The following is a 16608-nucleotide window of genomic DNA, read 5'->3' as shown; positions in this document are numbered from 1 at the left end:
CAGTCCAAAGGGAAGCAGTTTGAGGTCTCAAGCCTGAGCTCATTCAAGGTCAAATTCAAAGAGGAAAAAACCTATTCACAGAAAGTTACCACCATATTTAAAGTCAGTTCTTTGTGTTACTTCCTGTGTCTTCCTTCCACTTTTACATGGACCAATGGCAGCTTTAATTTTGCTTTAGATCGCCCAGGGGGCAGTCAGTTGTTTTTGATTTGTCACTCTCTAGCACAACTGAATCATAGACATCTCCCACCTTAATCCTTAAGTGTGTGTGTGGGGGGGGTGGGGGGGTGGGGAATAGTCAATCTCAGGATCTAAGATTCAGAACTTGAAAGGGATTTAGACATTGCCTAGTCGAACCCCTTCATTTTGCAGATGAGGAAACCAGAGCCCCATAGGCTAACTAAGTTATCCAAGACCACACAGGTCATCTGGTTTCACAATTAGGTGGTGCCAGTGTAAGGACAGCCTTGAATGTCAAACAGGAATGGACTCAGTAGGTAATGGGAATCCACTGAAGGTTTTTGAACAGAGAGTAGGAGGGTGGGAGTGGAGTGGGGAGAAGGTAGGGGCAAAAAAATAGAAGCCCACTGCAATGTTCTGGACATAAGCATGGTAATAGAGATGAGGAGTTGATTGAAATAACTTTTTTGGACATAGCATTGACACAATTCAGTTAAGTCATTTGGTAAGGGGAGAAGAAAAGACCAAAAATATACCCTCAGGTCTCAAACCTGAGAGAGTAAGTAAAAGATAGTGTCATATGGATAGAAATCCTGAAGTCTGAAAGAGGAGCAAGTTTTTACAGAAAAGGAGACCAGTCTTGTATAGTCACCTGCTTTTGTATTCTCTTTGGCTTCAGAAGACTTGTTGAGAGAAGGGTCTTTCCTGTGTCACCATATCCCAAACAGGAAGGGAGTCCAGTCTATGGTCGGGACCCCAAGCGCAGGGCCAGTCTTAGGTAGAGTGGGGTGTGATTTCAGGGATCTGGAAAAAGGTTTTCCCACCCTCCGCCTCCACTTGACAGGGATAGAACTTTTCATTCCACACTCAGAGATAAAGATGAAGATGAAGGCAGCTAAGTAGCACAGTGGATAGAGCACCAGGCCTGGAATCTGGAGGTCCTGCTTTCCAGTGTGGCCTCAGACACTTCCCAGCTGTGTGATACAAAAACAGAAGATAAGGGATAAAAAAAATGTTTAAAAAGTCTGTCTCTGTGAGAGAGGGGGTTACGATGTGTGGAAACAACTAATAACATTCTTTGCAGAGAACACAGTTTTATTATGTAGGTGGGGAAGGGTGGAGGACAGGAGAATGTGGAGTTCTGGGCACCTGCAGAGCTGGTTGGAGCTGGAGCAGGAGTCAGACCCGTCTTATCTGCCCCCCAACCTTGCCCAATCTTCTCCCCTCACCAGGTAGTCCCAGCTGGTCTCAGTGGCTACTGCCCACTTTGTTTTTCTGGTTGCTTAATCTGTTGGTGGTCCTGGCGGCCTTCATCCGCCTCTTCATCTATGGCGAACCCATCACCAGGCCCCACTCGGGACCCTCGATCTTATTTTGGAGACACCGCAAGCAGGCTGATTTGGATCTGGCCCGGGTAAGAGTGTGGGCCTGCGTCAGGTGGGGAAGGAGGGCCGGAGCAGGGTGGGAAGCCTTAGCCTGGGAGGTTGGAGAGGGCTAGAGATTAAGGTTAACATTGGTCGACATTCTTCCAACACCCGATATCCCTCCTCCAGTTGGAGAACGGGGTAGTCAGCTGTGTGTGGGTGTCAGAAGAAAGATAATCCCACTCCATAAACTGCCTTTTCTCTTCTGAATCTTATTTCTTGGTCTGAGCATTTGTTCCTGGTGATTACTTTCTTCTGAGTATTCTTTCCTCCCTTTTTCTTTTTCCTTTTTTTTTTAAGCCCTTATTTTCTCTTTTAGTAACAATTCTAAGACAGAAGGGAAAGGGTTAGACAGTTGGGGTTTAAGTGACTTGCTCAGGGGTCATACAACTGGGAAGTATCTCAAGGCCACACTGGAACCCAGAACCTCCCGACTCCAGCCACCTAGCTGCCCCAAGGAGCTCATGTTCATATGGGGGAGACAGCATGCAAACAACTAGGTGCATATTAGATGGACACCCATTAGAAGGGATGTAATCTCAGAAGGGGAAGTATCAGGGCCAGACCAGGAGAGACCCCCTACAGAAGGTGAAAACATTGTAGAATGCATAGAGGGAAGTCATTTATAAGAAGCCTGGGAAAATGGATGAAGGGCTTTAAATGCCAAACAGTTTTATAGCTGATCATTGGGGTCCTGGGAGCCACTGTCATTTAGAGAGTAGGGGCTTGGGCTTTAGGAAAATTCCTTTGGACTCTAGTGGATTGAAATAGGAAGAGACAGGGGAGAGGTGCCTAGAGGGGTGGCTATGGGAGTGCAGAGAAGAGAGCTGTTATCAAGGTAGAAATAAGGCTCTGGAACAGATGGGCTGTGTGGGGTCAGTGGGAGGAGCTGCGGAGGACACAGGCGGCGACAGCAAGTCTCAGGGACTGGGCAGATGGTGGTGCCCTTGGCAATAATGGGAAAGTTAGGAAGATAGGAAGGTTTAGGGGGAAAGAGAATGGGGTCTGTCTTGGACATGTTGAGTTTGAGATGCCTAAAGTACCTAACATCCAGCTCAAGATGTCCAAAAGGAAGATGGTGATACTGGAACTCATGGGAGTGGATGAAACTGGCAAGTGAGAATACCCTAGACTCTATGCTTTTTTTAAAACCCTTACCTTTTGTCTTTAAGTGACTTGCCCAGGGACACATGGCTAGAAAGTATCTGGGGCCAGATTTGAAGCAAGGACCTCCCATCTCCAAGATTCCGAGCCATCTAGTGGCCCTGACTTTAATTTTTAAAAAATTATATTTAAAGATGTAAAAACCATTCTTAGTTTGGGGGCTGTATAAAAACAGGCAGAGGACTCGATTTGGCCATAGTTTGTGGATTTTTGATACAGATGAAGAAGAGATAGAGTCCAGGCCTGAGACTGAGGGAAACCCTAGTTAAATCCTCTGGGTTTCTTCCCTTGTGTATGAATGCCCCAGAACACTATCTCTCTGTCTGTCCCTAATCTCCCCTGGATTCATCTCTGTGCAGATAACTATCAAATCTACAGAACCAGTTCTTAAGGAGTCAGTAGGCTGCACAATGAGTAGTGTTGGGTTTGGAGTTAAGAAGGACCTGGATTCAAATCCTATGTGACCCTAGCCAAGTCTCTTCCAGCTCTAAAATTTGTGATCCTATTAACTTTCCCTTAAGCCCTAATCTTTTATTTTCCAGTGACCAGCTGGATATCCTCCTAATCTCAGTTTATTTATATCTTTCCCCTAAATCCACCCCACCTTTTAAATTATGCCCATTATTCTAATCCCCGAGTTCACAACCTCAATATATTTTCTTATATTCCCTTGTGTAATTGGTTGCCAAATCTTGTCAGTTCTCCCACCTGAATATCTTTCCCCTCTCTCCATTCTGCTTACATATTCCAGGTCCTCTTGCCTGGACTATTGTAATATCCCCCTGTATTGAATCAGTAATAATCAGTCTCTGCAGGGCTGTCAAACATTTCTCTCTCTCTTTTTAAAAAAATTTTATTTTTATTGTCCTGTAAAACACACTTCCATCTTGGTCATTGTTGTAATAGCACACTCAGATAAAACCCAAACCCTGAAATAAAACCGTAAATAAACTGATATGAAAGATGCCTCAAATAGTTCTCTTCTGGAGAAACAGTTCTGAAGCACAGATCAGACTATGTCTGGTGGTACATTGGCCCTGTAGCCCAGCCAAGATATGCTGCTTGTTATTTCCAACTTAAAACACTCCATCTTAGGCCTGCTTTTGTGCCTTTGCATATGCTGCCCCCCCAGGCCTAGAATTCCATCCAGATTTACTTCTGCCTCTGCCTCAGGACTCGGTTCCCCTGCCCTCCCTTCTAACATGAGCTCCCCAACCAAATCATTTTATCTTTGGCATGGAGCCTTTTTCTTACTTATTTTGAATATGTTGAATATGAGGTCCTAGAAGACAGTTTTTTCTTCTTATCCTTCATATATAGGCCAGGACTTGGCCTTCAATGAATAATAATAATAAACTAGCATTTTCATATTTCTTTACTTTTTTAACCTTTTGTCATTTCTCCTCTTTCCCCCTCCTCCATGTATTTTTCATTTAATCCTCACCACCCCCCTGAGATAGATGCTCTTATTATTCCCATTTTACAGACGAGGAGAGGTTCAGTGAGTCCAGGGCCACATAACTAGATGTCTGAAGCAGAATCTGAACTCGGATCTTCCCGACTCTGTAATCCCTCCTAGTGCCATTGATTGACTAACTGCTTTAGGTCGTACGGACATAGGGAAATGGAAGCAGCTTCTTTGTAGCTCTGTATCTGGTGTGCTTTGGGGAGCGTTTGTCCCGGGGAAGAAGCAAGCCTGGCTGTGGGGAAGGTCCCCTGTAACCTCTGAGCATGGATCCGCTTCTCTTTCTCAGGGGGACTTTGCCCAGGCCTCCCAGAACCTGTGGCTGGCCCTCCGAGCCCTAGGCCGACCTCTCCCCACCTCCCATTTGGACTTGGCCTGCAGTCTGCTCTGGAATCTCATCCGCCACTTTCTTCAGAGGCTCTGGGTGGGCCGCTGGCTGGCCGACCGGGCTGGGAGCCTCCTCCGGGACCGGGAGCTGCAGGCCGATGTCAGAGCAAGCTCCCGGGATGCTGCCCTTGTCTACCATAAGCTTCACCAGCTGCACATGACAGGTGGGTCCAGGGAAAGTCCAGGGGCTGGGCAGCGGCTGTTCCCTTCACCCTGCCCCAGTGTCCTGGGGTAATGGATATAACAGAGAGGCTGGTACCCTCTTTGGTTTTTTGTTTGTTTTAATTTTAATTTTAAATTTTAATTTTTTAAATTGTTAAAATTGTTATTTTGAATATTTTCCCATAGTTACATGTTTCATGTTCTTTCCCTCTCCCCCAACCCTCCTAACCCCCCTTAGCCGACGCACAATTCCAATAGGTTTTAAATATATCATTGATCAAGACCTAATTCCATGTTATTGATAGTTGGACTAGAGTTATCGTTTAGTGTCTACATCCCCAATACTATCCCCATTGGGCTGGTACCCTCCTCTTTGAAAGCGTGGACCTTCTAGCTCAGCACCACCCCAGCTCTGGTGGCCGAACCCTTCCTTCTCCCCTCGGCCCATCCCGTTTAACTTCGGGCACCAGGGTCCTCCTAAACGCAGGACTTAACCGTATGTCCCTGCAGGGGGTGGGGAGAGGGGTCTGACCGAGGCACGCTGCCCCAGGCCCACCGGCTACCCACACCTGGCTCCTGTCCTTCTGACTCCCACCGTCCTCTGGCCCCACAGGGAAATACACCAGCGGCCACCTTGCTGCCGTCAACCTGGCACTGAGTGCCCTCAACCTGGCCGAGTGCGCAGGCACTTCCATCTCCGTGGCCACCTTAGCCGAGATCTACGTGGCTGTTGCACTCCGGGTCAAGACGAGTTTTCCTCGGGCCTTCCATTTCCTGATGGTAAGGGGGCAGTGCCAGGGCACCCAGCCTGGCTCCCATTCCCCTTCTGCCTCCTTTCCTTTTCCCCTCCCTGATCCTGGCTCAGACTCCAGGGGGGATTTGGAGACTGGGAAGTGGGTTAGGGTTCCATCTGAGACCAGGGAGTAGCAGAGCCTTGCCTTTTAGCTGCATTATCAACTGAGCGACAGATGGATATACTGTGGGGCTGGGCTTTTACAGACCTCTTTTTCATCAGCTCCCTTGCCAGTCAGAGGGGACTTCCTTTGGGGCCAGAAGTGGGAGAGTCTCTGTCGCTATTGGGGCTCAGGCTAGTGATTCAACCAACTGCTGTCTCCTCCTGGCCCATAGCGCTTCTTCCTGAGTAGTGCCCGTCAGATGTGCCTAGCTCAGAGTGGCACCATGCCCCCTGCCATGCAGTGGCTCTGTCATCCTGTGGGACATCGCTTCTTTGTGGATGGAGATTGGGCAGTGAGGAGCACCCCTAGGGAGAGCCTCTACAGCTCCACCGGGAATCCAGGTAACTCCTCCCCTTTGTCCTCATCATCTTCCTCCATCTCCTCCCCTTCTTTTCCTTACTCATTCTTCCTCTCTTCCCTTCATCTCTCCCCTTTTCCCTCTTTTTTTTTTCTATTAACAAACACAGACATTTCAGCAATATGATAATAGCATTATAGAGTGCTTTAAAGTTTGCAGTATACAAAACACAAGAACTAGGGTGTAAAAGAAACTTTTTTTCTTATGTACACGTTTTAATTTAATAATCAATCAACATTTATTAAGCACCTACCATGTAGACAAATTCAACAAAAATTAAACCAAATTACCCTGTCTGTCTGGTTTCCCTCTGGAAATTTTTTTTAAGTATTTTTTGACCTATTTTGGTACTTTCTGTATTCCTGTCATTATCCATTTAGCCAAACGAGTCAACACACTGGCCACACTGAAAATGTAAGTTTCATTCTTGTTCTCATCCCCGCCCCCCCTGCCAGGGAGGTGGGCATGGATGGAAGAAGGGACAGATGTGGCCAAGGTGATCTCTTTCTTTTCTCCTCCACAAGCACAGAGACCCAGAACCTATCCATATCCACTGACCTGAGTACATAGAGTACAGACATCTTGTGAAGATCTTTTTCTTTACATTGTTGTCACTGTCCTGCAAAATCTTCTGGTTCTGCTCATTTCATAAAACTCTTTATCTTTTCATATAACTTTTACCCCCAAACCCCAACTTTCTCTGAATCTTCCATTTGTCTTTTCTTACAAAGCAATAACAATCAATTACATCCGTGAACCACACTTCCCAATAGATGGGCACCATTTTATTTTCAGTTCTTTGCTACAACAAAAAGGGCTACTATGGGGATTTTTGTAGATGAGAACTTTTCCTTGTGTCTGTGACCTTTTAGGGATATATGCCTACCAGGGGCACCCACAGTTTAGTGCCTTTTTGTGGTGTAGTTGTTTTCTAGAATGGTTAGACCAGTTCACAACTTCACCAACAAAGCATCAGGGTGCCTATCTTTCCAAAGCCCCTCCAGCAATTGTCATTTTTTATTTTCTTTTCTTTTTAATCTGGACCATATATGTGTGGCAAAACACCCTTCCATACTGGTCATTATTTTAAGAGAATACTCATACAAAACCAAAACCCCAAAATAAGACCACAAATACACTGATGTAAAAGATGCTTTAATTTGCATTTCTCTTATTAGTGGATTTTTCCCTCTCTTCTTACTCTTCCTTCCTCCTTGTTTTTCTTACCTTTCCCAAAATTCTAAACCCTTAACCCTCCCTCCCACTCAACTGCCATTCCCAAGTGCTGAAAGAATAATGGGGTGAAAGGAAGAACATGAAGAAGTGGCTAATTGGATCCTCACCCCACTAAGGTTCCTCTTCCTCTCCATACCTACTACTCTCTACCCCAGAGCAGCAGGGTTTTCTAAACAAGATCTCAGAGTCTCCCTTCCATATCCTTGCCCTGTGCCAGGGTTGGTTCCTCTAAGCTCTGACATTTGTTTGGGATGGGAGGTTGCTCACTCCTCTCTCTTCTGGGACAGTGGACCCCCTGGCCCAGGTGACCCAGCTGTTTCGGGAACATCTGTTGGAGAAAGCCCTGGGCTGTGTGGCCAAGCCTGAACAGACCCTGGCTTCAGCTGATGGGGACAGGTGAGAGTACAACCCAAAGAGGGCCTCCCTTATCTGACTCCCAAGGGTCATCTCACCATTTTAGCCCATCCCTGCCCTCCATTGCTTTAGCTCCTTTATCTCTTCAGGCTCTTTATTTTTCTCAAGCTTCACTAGCCACACCTCTGCCCCAACCCTCACTCCCCCTCCTCTGCCCCAACCAACTGCCCCCATCTTTCTATCCATCATCCCTCTCAAACTCCTGGCCCTTCATCCCCTGTCCCAGACTCAGTAATCCTGAGAACCCAACTTGGTCCCTTCTCATCACAGTCTAGCTTCATTGAGTCCTTTTTGTGTGGCCTGTACTGTGCAAAGTGCTTTGAGTATTAACAGGAGAAGCACAATGAAAATAATTACATTCCTACTTTTCAAAGCACTTTCATAGCTCCTTTGAATCACCTGTGAGGCAGATGGGGCCTGGGTGGTTGCTTCGTGACCTGATGGGCAAGGGAGCTAAAGGCAAGAGGAAAGAAGCATTTTGCCCCAAATTCCAAAGGAAGTTAGAAAGGAGCCAGCTCTGGGCTCCAGGGAGGTGTCTGGGTGCTTCCCAGGAGGGTATATTCCCCACACTGACATGGTCCTTCCTATAAGCTGCATTCTTTCACGTGCCTCCCTCCCTGGTGTGCAGAGAGTTCTCGGATGCCCTTGGGTACCTTCAGCTGCTGAATGGCTGCTCAGATGCTGCTGGGGCCCCTGCCCTCAACTTCTCCATCAGTTCAAGCGTGGCCACTACCCCTGGTGAGCCTTTTGCTTCCCTCTATATGGCTGGGTTGGAGAATGGGTGCCTGGGTTCTTGGGAGCCCAGCTTTTGTGTTTGGGTAGGGCAGACCGCCAGTTGCCCACACATGGAGAAAAATCCTGTCCTGTCTCTTCAGGAAAATGCAGGACATTTCATAGTCCATCCTCAGGGGGGGGGGGGGGGGGATATGGAGGGAGTCCCGGAGGACTGGGAAGTGGGGAATAGTCTCTCTCTTCTCCCCTCCTCTAGGTACTGACCTTGTGGCCAAGTGGTGGGCGTCCCTCATCACGGTGGTGATTCACTGGCTCCAGCGGGATGATGAGGGGGCAGAGTCTCTCTACCCCATGGTGGAATACATGCCCAAGGTCCTACAGGCTTCCGAGTGAGTAGCCCAGCCCCTGGCCCTTCTAGGTCTTCTGTGGGAGAGAGGGGAAGAGGGGGTGCCCCCAGGGCTACTGTGAGAGCACAGGGAAGATCTCACCTTCTGTAGGAAGCCAGACCTCTTGGGACAAAATGTCTGGGGCTCGGGGACAGGACGAGCTTCCCAAGGCAGACTATGAAGCAGGGTGCCCAGAGCCCAGAGAGGTGTAGCCTCTTCAGAGCAACTACTCAGGGGCCTGAGGCATGAAGTGGTGTCCAGGGTCCGACAAGAGGTTCAAGGCCAAGGGCTCAGGATGATGCTTCTGTTTCCGCTTTGGGAGTTTCACCCATCCCTAGCTTTGAAGTTGGGGGGAGCTCAGTGGAAGAGCTGAGCCCGGCAGGTGGGGGAGACTCGAGTGACCCTGGAAGCCCTTCATCTGTGCATAGGAAGCCCCTGCCTCGGGCCGCCCTGTACTCCTTCAAGGCAGCGAGGACGCTTCTGGGGAAGCAAAAGCAGGAGCTCGGCCAGGCCAGCCTGAGCCAGTGCGAGAAGGCTAGCAGCTACCTCCGGGACAGCCTGACAGCAGGGCCCTCTGCAGCCGCTTCTATTGACAAGGTAAAGGCAGCTGCTGCTCCCCCGAGGGGGATGGAGCCCTGGCCTGGGGGGACCAGGAGCCTCTGCTCCTGAATGGGGTCTTGGCGTAGATGCTGATTAAAGGTTTCTACCCGCTCTGGTGCCCTATAGTTCCTTGACTTGCCCAGAGGTTGGGAAACCCATAGCTACTCCCGCATCTGGGCTGGTGGCAGCAGTACCAGGTTGGTCAGTGGCTGGGCCCAGCTGGCCCCATCCAGAGCTCTCTCCCACAGGGTTACTGGGGCTAGTAGCCTGGAGACAAGTGGAGGCGTCCCCCTGTGGTGCATTGCAGTTGCATTGCATATATCTCTCCGGTGCAATGCTCCAGTAATGCAGCACAGAGCCTGGCCCCTGGCACTGTGGGCACCAGGTTATGGGAAGATGGAGAGAGAGACCCCAGAAATGAGGGCGGCCCTGGCCCACTCACCTGGACCCCCATCTGCTATGCAGGCCATCCAGCTCCTCCTGTGTGATCTGCTCCTGGTGACCCGCACCAGCCTGTGGCAGCAGCAGGTGGGGGCCACTCAGCCCCCCGGCTGTGGGCACCAGGCCTCGGCTCTGGAACTTCGAGGCTTCCAGCAGGACCTCAGCAGTCTTCGGCGTCTGGCACAGTCTTTCCGGCCTGCCATGAGAAGGGTGAGTTGCCCCAGCCCCCCAAACCTCCAGCTTGTTAACTCTAGGGCAGCTTCTAAGGACTTCCTATTTGGCTATTTGTCCACGAATGACAAGTGGGTGAACCAGGCTCTTTGTTCAATTCTGTCTAATGTCCATGGCATTGTTTACTGGTCCTGGGCCAAATGCTGTGTTAGACAGAGAAGAGAAAACATAGGCCCTGCCTTTAGGGATTCATAGTCTAGAATGGACTCTTGGGACTCACACACATGTAAAAGTTATATACGAACAGGCGTTAAGTGTGTGGAAGGTTAGACTCTAAGAGGGAGAGGCCACTATGGGCAGGAGTATTGGACAGGTGGGAGGGAGGAAAGAAGAAAAGAAAGAAAGGAGAGAAGGGAGGGAGAGAGGAAAGGAAGAAAGGAGGGAGAAAGGAAGGAAGGAAAGGAAGGAGGAAAGAAAGGAGGAAGGGAGGAGAGGAAGGAGGGAGAAAGGAAAGAAGGAAAGGAGGGAGGGAGGAAAGAAAGAAAGGAAGGAGGGATGGTTTATTAAGCACCTACAACATGCCAATCACCGTGCTGAGCACTTTACAAATATCTCATTTGATCCTCACAACAACCTGAGAGCTAGGTGCTATTAGGGTCCTTGTTTTGCAGTTGAGGACATTGAGGCAGACAGAGACTTGTTCAGGGTCACCCAGCCAGTAAAGTCCCCAAAGCTAGATTTGAATTTAGGTCTTCCTGACTCCAGGTCAGTGCTCTGTCCACCTAGCTGCCTCTAAAGGTCAGTGAGTACAGAAGTCTCCTCAGCAGGGCAGAGAAGGGCTTTGTGGAAGAGCCCAGACTTAGACTCGTTCTTTCAATGTTATTTTTAAATTTTTTCCCTTGGTTACATGATTCTTGTTGCTTCCCCCCACCCTCACCCCCAGCTGACCTATATCCATATTCTTCATTTTTGTAATAGAGTAATCTTAGGCTGATTCTTTGCAGGAGGTTCAGGGGGTCCAATGGTTATTTTCTCAGCTGAAGTTTCTCAGCCCTATTGTCCTAGCTATCACAAGAGATGGGAGAGAGGTTAGAGTTAAGGGATGAGGAGGGTCCCTGCCTTGGGGGCATTTGCAACCTCACTGGGGAGACAGAACGTGGGGAAGACTGCAGAGAGCTTTGGGTGAGTGCAGAACGAGGGAAGGCACCAGCACCAAGGCCCCAAGAAAGGCTGGGGAAGAAGGGGCCATGTTAAACCAAGTTTTGTTTTGTTTTTTAAACATTTATTAATATTAAACCAAGTTTTGAAGGTGGGAAGGATTAGGAAATAACTTGTTGGCCTGACACAAGACTTTAGGGGAGACTGTCCCTCCTTGACCAATGCCCCCCAGGCTACTTATGGGAATTTGTGAGGACTTTGGGGAGCTTTGTGGGTATGGGGAAGGGCACCCCCTTTCAAAAGCCCCGACTCCTTTTTTTTTAGGTGTTCTTGCATGAAGCTACTGCTCGGCTGATGGCTGGAGCCAGCCCCACTCGGACTCACCAACTCTTGGACCGAAGCCTGAGGAGAAGGGTGGCCCCAAGCAACAAAGGATGTGAGTGTAGGTCGGGGTAGTTGTGGGAGTCCTAAGGTCCCTGCTTCCTCCTAGCGAATAAGCTGTACTTTTCCTAAAAAAGGAGTGGTCAGATGGCCCTGTGGTTGGAGGCCTGGGCCTCAGGGTCAGAAGACCTAAATTCAAATCCAGCCTCAGATATTTAACTATCTTTTTGATGGAGAGCAAGTCACTTAACTGCTATCTGCCTCAGTTTCCTCATCTGTAAAATGAAGATCAAAAGAGCGCCTGTTTCCCAGTATTATTGTGAGGCTTTAATATTTGTAAAACCCTTGGCCCAATGCCTGACTCATAATAGGCATTTATTAAATGCTTATTCCCTTCCCAATACCCAGGCCCTAAATACCTGGGGAATCTCACCTGAACACCCATTGGCCCTCCTGAGGTAAAAATTGCTGTTATTCAGTGAAGCCGGGACGGGATGTGGAAATATTCCATCTTTGGGTCTTGTGCGTCAGGTACACTGGGAGGTTGAGACACGTCCTCTGCAGGTGCCTTCTGTGCCTCACCTCAGGTGCAAGCCTTTATCCCAGTTCCCAGCCCTGCCAACACCAGCATCCCTCCTCCTTTCCCTACAGCAGGTGAGCTGGACACTCGGCCCACTCAGAGGGAACATGCAGAGGCCCTGCTGCTCGCCTGCTGCTATCTGCCCCCGACCTTCCTGTCAGCGCCGGGCCAGCGAGTGGGAATGTTGGCCGAGGCCGCCCGGACCCTGGAGAAGCTGGGAGACAAGAGGATGCTCCACGACTGCCAACAGATGATTATCAGACTGGGCAGCGGCACCACTGTCACCTCGGGGTAGCCAGGCCCACCTTGGGCCTTTCCAGAACCCTGGCCACACGGCTCTGCCCCAGACCACCCAGTCAGTCCCCCTGAAACTTTAAAGCATCTGAGACCAGTCCGGGGCCTCTCTGCCTGCCCAGGCCCGAGGAAGGGCCCTGTTGTCATGGTGATGTCCCCTCTGGTCACAGAGATGCTACAGGATATGGAGAGAGGCAGGCAGGGCCATCTCTTCCCTTCTCTTTCTCCATCCCAGCCTGGGAACTTACCCACCTCCACTGGCCCAGGACCAAGAGGAGCCAGCATGACTCCAGACCTTTCCTCACCCCCAAACCCAGAGAAGCCACAGAGTGTAATGGGAAAAAAAATCCCTGCAATTAGCCAGTCCCAGCTCGAACCTGGAGCGCCTCTGACCCTCAGTTTTCTTATCTGTAAAATGAAGGAGCTGGACGGGTCCCCTTCTCCAACTCTAAATCTATGATCCTTTCAAAGGTCCCAGACACATCCCAATGGGGCTGGGGGGGGGGGGGAAACAGAGTGTATGAATTTTGTTTGAGTGATTTGCCCCTCCGTGGAAGCAGTCATAGCACTATCCTTCCCCTTCCCCACCTCCCTCCCATCTAATCACTGGGTAATTGAATCCCCGTGATTTATTGTGTTTAATGGGCCAAAGCTAATGAAAACTTTGCCTTCTCCTTGGTAATGGGCCCTCAGATGGCGGGTGAGGAGGGGGTGTGGGTGACGAGGGTCCCAGGGAGAGGCTGGGAAAAGCCAGGATGTGGCCATAGTTTTCCCCAATCTGCCTCCCTCGTGCCATCATGGTAGACAGCAAGAGTGCAGGATGAGATGCTACTGACCTCTGCTGGTCCCTTGGGAGATTGCAGGGGCCTCCCGGAGGGCCCGTCCTCAGTGCTCCATTCAAACTGGTCCCAAAGCCTGGAAGCCCCCAGTTCAAGTCCCCCCTTTGACACACAGTGGCTCTGCTCTGGGTCATTCTCCAAGAACTCTGGGGGGTTCCTATCTCAATGAAATCACGGATGCCACCCCAAATGGCTGCTTAGTCTTCGTGGCACCATCTAGTGTGTTCTGTACTACTCCCCTTTTGGAGTGGTCTGCTTTTGGGAGGAGGGGAAAGACCTTGTCCTGCAGTGGAAGCCCCTAACCTTGGGAGCCAAGGGAGGTTTGAGGGAAAGGCCTTTCATGCCAGAAGAAGAGCTCCTGTGGTCCAGAGGCCTATTTGCCCTCTCCAGTGCTCTCTGAGTGTCTTTTCACATGCCAAAATAATGTGGGCCTGGGGGGCCCCCTTTCTTCCCTGCCCCCTGCCTTTTGCAGTTTCCCACCTTCTCCCCATTCCTCAGGCTCTCTGCCACCAGAGTAGTTTCCTTCTATTTCCCCCTGCCCTGGGGCTAGACCACCAGAGGCCTTCCCATGCAAAGGTCTCTGGTCTCAGGCTACTGTGGCCTCCCCAGGGTCCTATGAGATGAGGAGGGAGCAGGTCTGGAGGGCCGTGTGGCTGACCCTGTACATATGTATATATTGTCACTACATCTCCTTGCCACTGCACTAGCCTCCCTAAAGTCTTGGGAGGCACCTGTACTACTTTTTTCCTTGGCAAACTTTTATTTTCATAGTGTGAGAAGAGTTTTGTACAGAAAATTAAAAGGAGAAATTATTTATAATTTGGGTTCGATTTTTGAAGAAATAAGGCTGTGCCCTATAGTGGACAGGCTCCGGGAGGCCAGGCAGAAGGTCCATCACTCACTGTCTTCACCAGTTTCAGACTGACCCTTGGCTCTTCACTCTTGGGGCAGGGGCTGGACTAGGCAGGACTCAGGAGTCCCTTCCAGCCCTATCCGTTTTGGACTGTATTCCTGACTTTTGTCTGTTGGGGATGAGTCAGGAGACTCCTGCATCCATCCACCCATCCATTCATGCACATACTTCAAAGAAACCTCCAGACTCCAAGCAAGGGGATGCAGCCCAGGCAACCACGCAGGGCTTCTGCTCCCTCTGTAGGGGGAGGGTCTTTAACCTACCTTCATAGGGCAGTCAGGAATCCAACGCCAGACAGCACGAGGAGAACTGGGCGGGTGTCGGTGAATGGGGAAACTGAGGCATCAGCAAGGGTCTGGCTCACCCGAGTGTCTGCACTTCAATGTCTCATTTCCTAATCCTGTGGAATGCATCCTCCTCCCAACCAGCTTGGAAAGCTAGCCCTTAGCTCCTAAATTTTCCCAGGATCCTCTTCTGGTGGGATAGCAGGAGAGCTTCCCGGGGTGAAGTAAACCCCCAGAACCTTGGCCCAGGCGGGTGGTGGTGGTGGTGGTGGTGTCAGAAGGGCGTCGTGAGGGCCCTCTGCTGGAGGCCAGGGGCAAGTTTGCGGGCCTTGATTGACCCAAGCTTGCTGGGCTTATAGAGGAAACTTGCCGTCTTAGCACTGGGTCCCACACTAGGGTACTGAGGCTCTTCCCTTGGGCTGGGATGGGTGGGCTTTAGGGGGACCTTCCAATCCTGCCAGCAATGCGGGGCCTCTCTGGGCCCTTTCCGAATCCTAGATCTCAGCTGGCTTCTACCCTCTTTGGGTGACGGGGTGGCCTCTGCCTCCGTGCCTCTGGTGATGGGGCCAAATGTAGCTACAATCTTGGCCGGAAGGGCCTTGGGATCTCGGGACAGTGATCCCCTGGGCTACCCCCAGGAGCCTTCTAGAAAAGGGGAGGAAGAGCTTGGCTCCACATTCCCAACTTAACCAGTATTCCCCGTCCGGGCCTCTGTGGACTAGAGATCGGCATCGCCTCCCTTGCCCCTGCCCCCCCCCCTTCCTGCTGCCATCTTGCTGCCAGGAAGAAGGGAGGAGAGAGGTTAGAGGCCACAACTCCATGCCCGAAGACTTCCAAAACAATTGTTGTATCTTTATTGACGGTTTTTTTTAATGCAATGACCTGTTTTTTTCTTTTTTTTACTCTTAAGGAAAATAAACATCTTTTAGAAACAGCTCGTTAACACACAATCTTCAGTGTGAAGCAATATACTAATAAGAACACTAGTCTTAACATTTACAGTCTTCATATATATTATATATATGTATATGTATACATATATATACACTATATAATGAGGCAATATATAATACACACGGTTTACCATTTTACAGTCATATGTACATGATGCCACTAAGACGGTGGGGAGCTCAGAGAGGCGCCCCGCGGCTGGCGGCCGCTCTCCAGTCCAGAGGGAGCTTGTGAGGCGGCGGCCGGAGCTAAGCGGAGGTGAGGACCGGCGGAGGACCACAGACACACACACACAGATGCGGGAGGCAGGGACGGCTCGCCTGGGCTTCCCGTCGGGGCTCTGGTCGCTGTGCTGGGGGGTCTCGTCCCGGGGGCCCCGAGGACTGAGGTGGCTGCTTGCAGTGGAACCAATGTGGTGAAACGGAAGCGAGCACGTTGCCAACATATATACATTATATATAACATATATATATAGAACAGTACATATATATTTTATACACATGATATATCTGCTTTCGGCTGCGTGGTCCCTAGCCGTGTGCCGTCCCGCTGGCCTCCTGAGAACGCATCCCCGTCACACAGACTCAGATATATGTTGTCTAGCCACACACACATGCCTATATAGCACGATGAAGGTGAACAGCTATATATAAATGTGTGCTGCATTATCACGTGTGTGTTACACATATATATATACACGCGTGTATATATACACAGAGGCCCACCCCACGGGCTCCCATCGGCCTCCTCTGCAGACTCGCCGCGGCCCGGGGCTGCCAGGCTGGGAGCTGGGCATGTCGAGGGGCGGTAGCGGGTGGCTAGGACGGCCCCGGGGCATAAGCGGCTCCAGGCTTGGATGCCATCAGACGGAGGCAGAGGAGGGACAGACTCGGGGGAGGGGGAGAAGCCGAGGAATCGCAGGGTTTGGGGCTGGAAGGGGCCTCAGAAATCACTTAGTCACACCCCGCCATTTTACAGACGAGGAAACCGAGTCAAGGAGGTGAGCTGGCCCGGGTCACAGCCAGCGAGGGAGCAGGGTCACCGAGCGGGCTTCCCGAGGGAAGGCCCACCTACACAACGGGTTCCCTTCCCTAACTGAAGAGCCAGGCCAGCGAGAGGCCCGCCAACCTGC

At 50.5% G+C, this 16608-nt stretch overlaps 1 protein-coding gene across 1 annotated transcript in view; it reads left to right on the top strand.

Moving 5' to 3' along the window:
• The window catches only part of SREBF1 (sterol regulatory element binding transcription factor 1), a 31006-nt gene extending 15500 nt beyond the window's left edge, over positions 1 to 15506 (top strand). The window contains exons 8-18 of the mRNA XM_044661730.1: positions 1413 to 1594; positions 4523 to 4784; positions 5396 to 5562; positions 5911 to 6079; positions 7620 to 7728; positions 8375 to 8484; positions 8735 to 8867; positions 9293 to 9461; positions 9930 to 10115; positions 11559 to 11676; positions 12267 to 15506. Coding sequence (XP_044517665.1) covers positions 1413 to 1594; positions 4523 to 4784; positions 5396 to 5562; positions 5911 to 6079; positions 7620 to 7728; positions 8375 to 8484; positions 8735 to 8867; positions 9293 to 9461; positions 9930 to 10115; positions 11559 to 11676; positions 12267 to 12490 — 1829 coding nt within the window. The 3' untranslated portion in view covers positions 12491 to 15506. The remainder of the gene's footprint in view (positions 1 to 1412; positions 1595 to 4522; positions 4785 to 5395; positions 5563 to 5910; positions 6080 to 7619; positions 7729 to 8374; positions 8485 to 8734; positions 8868 to 9292; positions 9462 to 9929; positions 10116 to 11558; positions 11677 to 12266) is intronic.
• Positions 15507 to 16608: the final 1102 nt, after the last annotated feature.

This window comes from Gracilinanus agilis, chromosome 1 (assembly GCF_016433145.1).
Source record: "Gracilinanus agilis isolate LMUSP501 chromosome 1, AgileGrace, whole genome shotgun sequence".
In the NCBI taxonomy this organism is placed as follows: domain Eukaryota; kingdom Metazoa; phylum Chordata; class Mammalia; order Didelphimorphia; family Didelphidae; genus Gracilinanus; species Gracilinanus agilis.
Note: the sequence above shows the minus strand (reverse complement) of the source record. Positions and strands in the feature narration are given on the sequence as shown.